At 44.3% G+C, this 11,014-nt stretch overlaps 1 protein-coding gene across 3 annotated transcripts; it reads right to left on the reverse strand.

Annotated features, from left to right (window-relative positions):
• Positions 1 to 4,392: 4,392 nt before the first annotated feature.
• Positions 4,393 to 10,486, reverse strand: LOC127337201 (uncharacterized). 3 transcript variants are annotated; one of them, XM_051364148.2, is made up of 9 exons: positions 10,092 to 10,484; positions 9,050 to 9,486; positions 8,431 to 8,530; positions 7,752 to 7,814; positions 7,492 to 7,609; positions 6,544 to 6,632; positions 5,778 to 5,839; positions 5,229 to 5,325; positions 4,393 to 5,084 (listed from the first exon to the last, which is right to left on the reverse strand). In XM_051364148.2, exons 2-9 carry the CDS (start codon positions 9,412 to 9,414, stop codon positions 5,034 to 5,036), a joined length of 945 nt encoding a protein of 314 aa, XP_051220108.1. In that variant the 5' UTR covers positions 9,415 to 9,486; positions 10,092 to 10,484; the 3' UTR covers positions 4,393 to 5,033. The 3 variants fall into 3 exon arrangements, with proteins under 3 accessions (XP_051220108.1, XP_051220107.1, XP_051220109.1); XM_051364147.2 differs by having other exon boundaries at positions 7,492 to 7,618; positions 10,092 to 10,481; XM_051364149.2 differs by lacking the exons at positions 4,393 to 5,084; positions 5,229 to 5,325 and having other exon boundaries at positions 5,780 to 5,889; positions 7,492 to 7,618; positions 10,092 to 10,486.
• Between the last annotated feature and the right edge of the window lie 528 nt (positions 10,487 to 11,014).

Below are 11,014 nucleotides of genomic sequence, written 5' to 3' on the forward strand. Positions count from 1 at the left end.
TGAAGAAACAAGTGAGCAGACTTAGTTGGTTTCAGCGTCACATCCTTTGCATGAACATTGAAATCCATAAGGAGAACTATGCGGCTAGCCAAGAGCGTTCTGAGATTAAGCATACTCAGGCGGTTATTCTGCACAAGCTCAGTGGTGAGCAAGGACCCCCTCCTCAGCCTCCAGTTCACCCAGGTTACAGTGGGTGGCATTCTGCTCAGGTTCCGTGGAGTGATCTTGATGATTGCATTCAAAGGTCCAGCCTCACTCGCCGCTCTCCGGATGCCCCTGACACTGATGAAGAAGAAGAAGAAGTGGCGTACGAGTCCGATGATGAAGATGTCTCCGAGTGATCTCCATGGGGCGAGTAGCATCGCGCTTGTCCCCTTTTTGGCGTCTCGATGCCAAAGAGGGAGAAGTATTCTATTAGGACTTCTCTCGGGGATTTGCATGGTGTCGGCACAAGCATATGCGTTTATCATTCTTCTATTGCTTGTGTTCCCTCTTATTTGAACTATTTGGTTTGTTTGTGTTCCGCTTAAAACTATGTGGTGTGAGACTATGTGCTATGTGGTATGAGACATTTTTTTGGTTTTCGGATTTCTATATGTTGAGATCAAGGCTATTATTTATGTGTGATGCTATATCTCCGTATCATATATCTACACATGGGTATGATTTCTAGCATCCTATCTCAACTTCATATATGTATATGTCTCTTGTTAGAGCTCATGATGGATACCTCTTGTGTTGAGGCACCTCGCTCCTATGTGTTGTGTATTTGTATTCAAATGCAAATTACTTATATGCACACATGTAGGGGGAGTGCCTCTATGTTTTGCCATCATGCTTGTCTCTATCGTGATTCTATTGCAAATCCGTATATTGTCATCAAACACCAAAGAGGGGGAGATTGAAAGAACATCTCTCATATTATGTTTTGTGTGTTTGATGTCAATGTATGTGATACACTAATGTGTGTTAAGTGGTACAGGGATTATATAGATACCTTTGTATGTGTGTTGGATGTGGTCCGTTCTGTCAAAAAGAAACAGCAAAAAGATCATCAGGCCGGATAATCCGGGCCGGATATTTCCAAAATATCCGGCCCCCAGATTTTCGGCTAAGGACCAGAAAAAAGCAGCTCAGAACAAGGGCCGGACATTTGCCCGGATATTTGCCCGGTTTTGTCCCAGGGCCGGATTATCCGGGCCGGATATTTCAGAAATATCCGGCCCCCTCGAAATCGGCTAAGGACCAGAAGGAAACCAGCTCAGAACAAGGGCCGGACATTTGCCCGGATATTTGCCCGGTTTTGTCCCAGGGCCGGATTATCCGGGCCGGACATTTTGGAAATATCCGGCCCCTTTGAAAATGACTAAGGACCTGAAGAAAAGCTTGTCTGGATAGTGGCCGTATTTTTGGCCGGACATTGTCCCGGTTTTGTACCTGAGGGCGGATTATCCGGGGGGGGGGGGGGGGCGGATTATCCGGCCCTTACTTAGGCCGGACTATCCGGCCCCCCGGAAGGCTCAACGGCTGGATTTTGGGGAGGGGTATTTATACCCCTCTTCTTCTTCCTTCCCCCTTTGCTCAATCATTGCACAAATATCTGCCAAGCTTCACCACCATTAGAGCCACCTCAAGAACACAAGATTCCAAAGATCTCCTTCCTCCCCCAACCAAAGCTCTTGATCTTTGGAGATTCGAAGGAGAAGACACCGATCTACATCCTCACCGAAGCGTTTTTCATTTCCCCCTCATTTGTTTGAGGGATCTCATGCTAGTGTTCCTATTTGGTTCCCTAGTTGATTTGTGTTGATGTGTTGTTGTTGATTGTTGTATTGTTACAGATTTGGGAGCCTCCAATTCAGTTGTGGATGTGTGCCCCAAGAACCTTGTAAAGGCCCGGTTTCCGCCTCGAGGAAATCCCTTAGTGGAAGTGGGCTAGGCCTTCGTGGCGTTGCCCATAGGAGATCTGAGTGAAGCCTTCGTGGCTATTGGTTTGGCTTTCGTAGCAACCACACTCCTCCAAACGTAGACGTACCTTCTTGCAAAGGAAGGGAACTACGGGAATCATCTCCGTGTCTCCGCGTGCTCCACTCTCGGTTACCTCTATCCCATTCTATCTCTTATTGCGTAGCTATATCTTGCTTAGTTGTTTGCCTTGTCATATAGGTAAATTCACTTAGTTGCATATCTAGAGAATTTACCTTTGTGTCAAGCCTAATTTCAAAAAGAACTAAAAATTGGTTAGCACCTATTCACCCCCCCCCCCCCCCCCCCTCTAGGTGCGGCATACGATCCGTTCAGTACACTACATAAGGTCAAATAGTATCATTATAGCACATATTTGGGCTGAATTTTAATCATTGGCACATTAGAAAGTAGGGCCTCATACTAAATTGGACACACAAATCTCAGGAACGGTGTAAGGGAACCTAGTTCTTTGGTAACCATCACTGTTAGTACAATGCACATGGTTTGCTTACTCTGTCCCTTGATTTGGGCCACATTTAAATCATTAGTTGTAGGGAACATAAATTCGTGCAAAACAATTAGCCTCAATAACAAAGCACAGCCAAAGTGAAGAGGTGATTCTACTGAACCGGGCACATGATCAATTAAGGTTCTTTGATCATGCCAATAGGTTCAATAGAAAACTTCACGCCGTAGTGGTACAATCTAATCATATGCATGAACAGTAAAAATCCCAAATATGGAAATTCAATTCAGCTCCCGGGTACGTATGCTCCCTCTACTAAAAAATCATATTTCAAAATATTGAAAAATTTGGACAAAAAATTCTACATGTACATCTCCATAATATACGTGCGTTCGTCAAGTTTCACGAAAAACCAATATTTTGTGTGGGCTATATAAAAAAGAGAAAGTTTATCTTGTGAAAAACATTATTTTTAGCACCGAATTTTATCTTTTTTACACACGTCACATGATAAGTCGATTTTTTATGAAACGACTTTGTGAGCACGTAGCACGTGAAAATGTGCGTGCAAACTTTTAGTTTCAATTTTTTAATTTTTTTAAAATGTATGTAAGATGCATTTCGAAATATAGGGAGCATATGCACCCATGTTCCAAAACACCGCTCCCAAATATATCATCAATCCATCCTAAAGAAAACACATCTGGGCCAATCAAGCAACATGAAACCACAGAAAACATGTGACAAATGCAACTAATCACGCTAGAAAAGTATTTTCTTTCGTTTGGGAATTTAAGAACAAAGCCTCTTTTACGTCACTGTTGGAATCGGTGCGGCGATGCCCCACGATTAGCGCATGGGGAATTGGAACCCCGAGGTGACCCAGCGGACAACTCACACGGCGACAGCGCGTACGGCTGGCCTCTCCAAGTTGCATGCTTCCACTGCGTGTCTGCGGTCCATACGATCGATGGCACTCACTCCCCAGCGAGCAACTTGCTTGCAAAGAAGGAAAAGAGACCGGTAGCTACCACCATTATTTCCCCCTGAAAAACGAGCACGATCAGCTTATACTACTATTGTAGTGCCTTTCATCAAGCCAAGTGCACAAAAATTTGGTGGTGTCTAACGGGGAGTGATGCAAGTATTACATTTTTCAGCATACCGTTTGTTTCGTAGCAGAAATAGTCCTTCTATACAGAATACTATGCTAGTCCTCCTTCCAAAATAAGCGTGTTGAATCTAGACAAATACCCTATGTGACATCTAATTCGGGAAAGAGGGAGCATTCCGCATCATGGGCATGTATTCGAGTTTCGCAAACAGGTTTCCACCATATATTCCGCAGCATGGACATGTTTTGCTTTAATAAAATAATACTCCTAACAATATTTTAATATCTTAAACAAAACAAAAATGTATGATGTCTAAATCGCCTAAGCACATTCTGGTGTAAATAGCTTCCGACAGGTAGTTTAGCCATATATGCTATATGTCCATCTCATCACAAAAGAAATGCTGAATCTATGAATTGAAACTTTGAAGGAATAAGTTGAAAAGGGCAGATAAAAGATTTGATGCTCCACTTTGGTAAACTGGGTATCGGTTCTTTTCCATGAGATTTGGGATCCATATATGCATTCATCAACTGGGGCAATATTCTTCCAATACTACTTAGCTATTGTCTTTGCTAGTTCAAACATAACCTCATATTTCCAAGCCTTGATGATGTACTAAATACCAGTACCTCTGGGGAAATCCTTTGAACCTCAAGTCTGAAGTGCAAACACACAACGCGAGAGCAAGCACAGGTTGGAAGAAAGAAAGACTAAGATTCCTAGGCATCATTCGTTTTAGACATGAAACATGCATAGGCATATCAAAATGATGCACTTCACATTTTATCCACAGCATAGTGCCCGACGGAAGTATACATTGCATGCATGAAGCTTCTACAATGAATCAAAGATGATACCCAAGATTTCCTAGAACATAATTTGTCGACTCTTGTCAATAGTTCAGAATTCAGACACATCGCCTCTATTTTTTTTTCCGTACTCACTTTTTGTTGAAGAAAAAGGCAATAACCCAAATAACTAGAAAACCTAAACTAAAGGGCATTTGCGCACTTGGATACCCCTTGAAGTGGAACGCCGTTCGCTGGCTTTACCAACACGGCACAAATGTGTATCAGAAAAAGGCTCCATACTGTACAGAGTACAAACTGGAAACAATTCAAATGCTGCCCTTTCTGAAAAATTGTATTCACTGCCAATTGGGGAAAACAAAAGACGCCTCCGCCATCCAATATTTACAGTCACTTCGCTGTAGTCCTGAATCAACTATTCGTGTGGTTGTGGTTGAAGGAGAAACAGCAGCAACTCGCTCGCATACCCTGCAAAAATGCAGAGTTCCCTCCCAATACGCTTTCCTGAGCTTCAGCAAGCTTCAACAGGAAGGGTAGGGAATGATCTCGGAGAAAGTACGGCAACTATTCCTGCCGCTCTGTCAGTATATCAGCTTCTAGGAACTCCTCACAACAAAGCAATGGAACTGAGGGAAAGGTCTTTCTCCTTCTGGTGTATGCCACACATTAGCTTCAGGGTTCTTGCTTCATATGAGCGGCATGTGCTGCCCCATAAGATTGGACCTTAAGGGTAAAAACAACATTATTGGGTAATTGAGACATTGTTGCTACAATTTCAAGAGCATATATACTAAATATCACGGCACATTCATAAGTGTTATGCATATGGTGAACCTCTCCCACGATTGATAGGATGTGAGTTCTTACCAATCTATCAACTTGAAGAAGTGAATCAAGCTTGTCTTCATGTACAAATGTTGGCAGAGGAGGCATATGACCCATGATGCCAGCTGTCTCGCTCATTCTGCAAAAAAGAATGAAAAAAATGTAAACCAAGCATTAAGCATAAGCTAGTTACCTAGGATTAGCACATTAAAATTGTTTTAGGCTACAATACAAGTTACTAATATACAAATTTTACAAACTACTAGCAGGTTACATGTTCTGCTGTAGAATATCATGCAAGATCATTGAAAAGTAAAATATAGGTATCACAAGAGCAACAAACAAAGTTCCCTAAACTTAAGACTCCTTTCGCCGCCGCAACTTATTGCACTACAACACTGCAGTTCCTTTCCTCATTGGCAATACGATACATTCAGATTTACAAAATACATTATATGACATGGCCATGTTCAATAGAGGCAGACAAATAGGAAATGAAAATAGTCACTCCCCAATCATATCTTCCAAATTATGACAGTGAAAAGGCCTATGAGCAATGTATGGAACGTGGCACATATCACAGAGCTTTACCTGGTTAAAATAGTTCTGATGTTGTTATTTGTCCGAAGAAAGAGACCCGCGTTCTCCTCCGTCTGCAAGAAACTCAGAACTTAAGGCATGAAATAAGTTGCAGAATGCGCCCCTGTAACATTCATCACGTCCTTTAAAGTTATGAAAGCTGGCCATGAGAGCGACAAGTTCCAACATAATTAAATGCAAGCCTGTATTATTACTCAATGGCAGATGGAAAAAATTCACATGATCTCAACTATTATTGATGTTCTTGATGCAGTACACTAGTCCCAGCCTTTTAAGGCTTGTAGCCCTATCTTATTTCTCATTGGTCAAAAGATCAAGAATCACAACACTAAAGTTATTAAAGAAAGGAAAGGACACTTAATGGCCACAGAGTACAGACAGTGCACCCAGAACAAAGGGCACCTCTATAGCATATGTTGCTGAAGCAAGCAATTTAAATATGCAAGGCATCACTATATCAGGCATACTGGTTGAGTTGTGTCAGAGATGCTTGAATCTCGTGATTCAGTTTTTTCAAAAATTCAATAGTAGTGCACTACTATACCAGTATTAGTATGCCCAATTTTGGTGGAAGGACTAGCTGTGAACACAAATGATCATGAGAAATTTAATATGCAAAGATGTAAAACCAACAGGCACTATGAAATTCAGATGTTTGGCAGGCACTACATGCTCCATGGCTAACACATGGGATATCGGGATACTATAAAGGATGGATTTTAAGACCTGAAAATGGGAGGCATATCAATATACATACCTTCAATGTATCAATATTTGCAGCAATCTGGTTAAGTAGCTGATTATTTTGCTCCAGTAGTTGCTGGGTTGCACTGTCCACGACAGCAGCTGCTTCAAAAATGGATATGTAAGAAGAAATGAGAAAAAAATGCAGCTGATGGAGCTTCAGAATGAATACAAATAAGCCTTGTCAGATGAAAAAGAATCAACATGTGGTAGTTGAAACGCAATAGCAGTGAAGGTGACGACGATTTATCACATATTTCCGTGAAGAGTTGTACTGAAGCACAATAAAGTGAAAGACAAAGACAAAAAATATATAAGGAGTGTGCAATGTAATGAAATCTTTGCCTCTACAAGGGCATACTAAGGACCTTCCATACCTTTAATTTAACATGAATACATGATCTTGACAACCTTCAGAGCATTTCATATACAACAGGTTCTAAAAATGCATGTTAATCCATAATTTTATGTTAAAACGTTAACAAGTTTATGATGCCTTTTCACTTTCGTTTTGGATCTAGGAAATGCAGTCTAAATATAGAAACGCACCAACTGCATGCATTACGATGTTGCTTCCAAATGAAGCTTGTACTGACTACAAAGGTAACAAGCAAAACATCAATAACTTAAGCAAACAGAGTGTGTTTTGAATTCAAAGAAATCATCAATTTCCACTAAGATCATAACAAAAGTATCTGAAGAAAATTGTCAACTATTTGCGTATTTATGTTTTTTCCATAAAGCTGACGCTTAAACCATGTAGGCAATGAAAATTACACAGATACACTGAGGCTAGCTGGTTTCTAATAGTTGACACCATTCAAAATCTAATGATATTGCTATTTGACAATCCTGGACCAATCTGTGAATCAAACCTTAAAAGTTATCGGAGAAAGTGAGGATAATACTAAGAAATACCAAACAAGAAGAGAACAAATAGAGGATAGAAATGGGGGCTAACCTTCTTTGGGAACTTGACACTGCTGGTTCGGACTTTGCATCGATATCGAGAAAGGGGTCAAGTTGTTTGTAGGTGTCATCTGAAAATTAGCCATCGGGGCGGATGCAACCATTTGGTCCTGCATTGGCTGTCAAAAACTTTATCAGAGAGAACATAATTGGTACTAGGAAAGAAATGGTACTACAGAAACAGCACAACACAAAAGGTACACCAACCAAGAGAAGGTCCTGTAAATGATGTAACCATAAGTAGAAAAGTACCTTCATGTCCCTTAACTTTTTCCCTGTGGAAAAACCATCTGGTTTCTTCCTTCTATCTTTACCCTGTTATAATAAGGGCATGTCAGCAAAACACAGTTGTTGATATTCATGTGTAGTAATACTAATATATATCAGAAACAAACAGTGCATGCAGTAAGAAAACAATCCAAAATGCCAAGCATCGTGATACTTATATCTAGGTTGGAATCACATGAACAACACGCTACTCATAAAACGCAGATACGTAAATTTTTCAGCCAGGACGAAAAATGAGAAGTAAATATTCCATCTTTATGTACTCAGAAGTAAATATATCCTTGAAATTACCTATTTTATGATTTATACTCCATCTGTATACTCCATCTTTATGTTGCTAACTGGCCATCTAGTGGTAGCACTATTAGAAGTAAATATATCCTTGAAATTACCTATTTTATGATTTATACTCAGAAGGTACAAAATATCGTGACATTGGCATATTCAGGAAAGAATTTACAAAATCACTCACGACGAAAAATGAGGTAGTACATAAAAGGAAAAATAAACTGATAGAATCTTAAGCGCCTATCTGGAAGGCAAAGATACAGTGTTCAATTTCACACCAGTAAAGAACAAACATTAACATCGGAACCGAACAAGTACAGAGAATAGATAGTTAGAGATTTGGAAGAAACTTAACTGTAGACCACCAGCACCGCAATGCAACATCCCTAATGGTCCTGTTGGGCAGGGTAGCCGCTATCTTGATATACCTCATGATTTTAGGTTCGCGAGCAAACCTGCCATTACATGGAAGAAGGAATTAGCATCTGAAAAGATCCGGCTTGGTTTCTTAGACATGGCGCTCAAGCTAGACGGTGACATTTGACATTATTCTCCTTTCTTTCTTTCTTTCTCAGATTCCTTTGACGGGAATCAAGTAGCTGGAATCTGGTGCGCTGGTTGGTATTGCGAAATCCAGTCATGGAGTGCTCAAAGTGTGGCTACTAATACTAGGTGCTTATGGTTGAAAGAAACCAAGTGCAGTTCTACAGCTTGGGAAACGACGATGACAGCGATGCTATAGGAGATGCGCTCGGGGTATCAGTAGTGCCAAAAACTCAAAAGGTAAAAGGTTCAGCTGCACAAATCCTGCTTTAGGCTTGCCGATTGATGCTCCATTAGCGTAAGCACATCACATGGGGTGAAAAGGGAAGCTTGCCGCACAACCAAACTGGCAAGCTCCGTCAGCACAATCAACGCCGCCACAGTAGTACATAGCAACAGTAATTCAGCAATAGCAGGAGGAACGGATTTACCTCACGAGCCCTTCCTTGAGTATGGCCAGCTCGCGGTCGCTCCACTCGGACGGCGAGCCGGTGACGAACTTGTACTTGGACGCGGTGGTGCTGCCCCCCGACGACGAGCTCCTCGACGTGGTCGTGTTGCCGAACGCGCCGGTGTTGTTGTTGGTGTTGTTGTTGGTCGGGGAGTGGTACATGGCCGCGGCACTCATGCTCCTCGGAGCCACGAATCCCATCCCGGCAGCGCCCCCGCCGCCGCCCATGCTGACGGCGTCGCTGCTGGACTGGAAGGAGAGCATGTGGTGGTGGTTGCTGTACACCGAGGCGGCGGTGGCGGTGATCCCCTGGTGGTGGAACCCCATGCTGGAATCGGCGGCCATAGCTGAAATCCCCCGATCTATTGACCCATAGGCAGCAACCGCCAAATCCTCGGCCGCTCAATTCGGATCGACCTGCACAAATCGAGCCCGGAGAAATCAGTCAAAGGATTGGACGAAGCTAGCAACACTCGCCGGCGAGCTCCCCGCGCGCGCGGCAGGGAAGCTTGGCATTTCCCGAGTCCCGAGGAGGATCCGATCGAAGCTTGGGAGGGCGACGGGCACGAGGCCCCCACCCCCAGCGCACCGGATTGAGATCCGGTGACATGCCCATAGCATGTCACCAATGAACAGTAACTGTGACATGCACCTAGTTTTTGGCCGTTGGATCCAAACTCGATGGACAGATGAACATGAATAGGACCATGCTACAGTGTACGTGCTACAGTGCATATGCTACAGTACGCATGCTACAGTGTACCCGCTACAGGAACCGACACATTGACGCGCTACAGTACTTAATCTGGTCCGCTCGTTTTTGATCCAACGACCCATAGTGCATGTCACCGCACTGTTCATCGGTGACATGCCATGGGCATGTCACCGGATCCGTGTCCCAGCGCACCACCCCAACCACCCGTACAGCAACAGCAGCCAGCCAACCAACCAACCAAGCGCGCGCCGAAATCGCCCAATCCGGACCAGCACACCCACGGGAGAATCGGAACACGGCGACTCACCTCTACTCCGGCACCCCGGCGCGGCGGCCCACCGGAAGCTCCCGATGCAATGGCGCGGGAAGCTCGCTCGCTACCCGCTCCGCTGCGCAGCAACCGCCGCCGCCCTGACGACGGGCCACGGAGACTTCGGAAAACTCCCACCGGGCCCCGCTTCCGCCTGAGCCCCCCAAATCCAGCAGCAACCCAATTCGAATTCCAACTCCGGCACCAACCCCGCCGCCGCCAGCCAGCCAGCCGAAGCTCGCTCGCTCGCGCCCGCCGCCGCAGCAGATCAACCAACAGAGCAAGAATCACTTTTCCCTGCTCCGACGCACGCACGGACGGACGAGCGAATCGCCGGTGTGGTTCTCCTTTCAGTTTTTGGTTGCGAGTCTTCTTTCTTCTTAAAAACAGAGCTAGGCTAGGCTGCTAGCCTATCACGCCCATGCCTGCCCTCGCGTAGTTCCACCAGCGCTACCCACTGCACCCCGCGGTTTCGCGGGAAATTACGGGGCCCTGCCATTTGGCGGGCAAAGTGTCGGCCTACGAAACGTTTCGGGCGGGCCGATGGGGCGATCCTGGCCGTCCGTGCGATGGACGGTGAGGGCGCCGCGGAAGGGCCAATCGGACGGCGACCGGTGGGGCTTGGAGGGAATCTCCGGATCGTTCCTTGCGGAATCACCAACGGTGGTACTGCGCTGCGGGTACTGTGGAGATGATGATCGAATTGGTGCGCGTACCAGGTCTCTTTCATGCGGATTTTGGCCAAAGCTGCAGCATTACAGGTGGGGCCCGTGTGGGTCTTATCAAGGACTAAGGAAAACTGTACTTACCTCCGTTCTGAAATTTCAGATTTTTTTCGCAAGTTGTGTATTGTGAACGTATCGTTACGGATATGAACTTTGCTACGTGAAAAACTACATTAACAAGTCTCATTTATAGTG

The sequence above is a fragment of the Lolium perenne genome, chromosome 2 (assembly GCF_019359855.2).
Source record: "Lolium perenne isolate Kyuss_39 chromosome 2, Kyuss_2.0, whole genome shotgun sequence".
NCBI classification, from domain to species: Eukaryota; Viridiplantae; Streptophyta; class Magnoliopsida; order Poales; family Poaceae; genus Lolium; species Lolium perenne.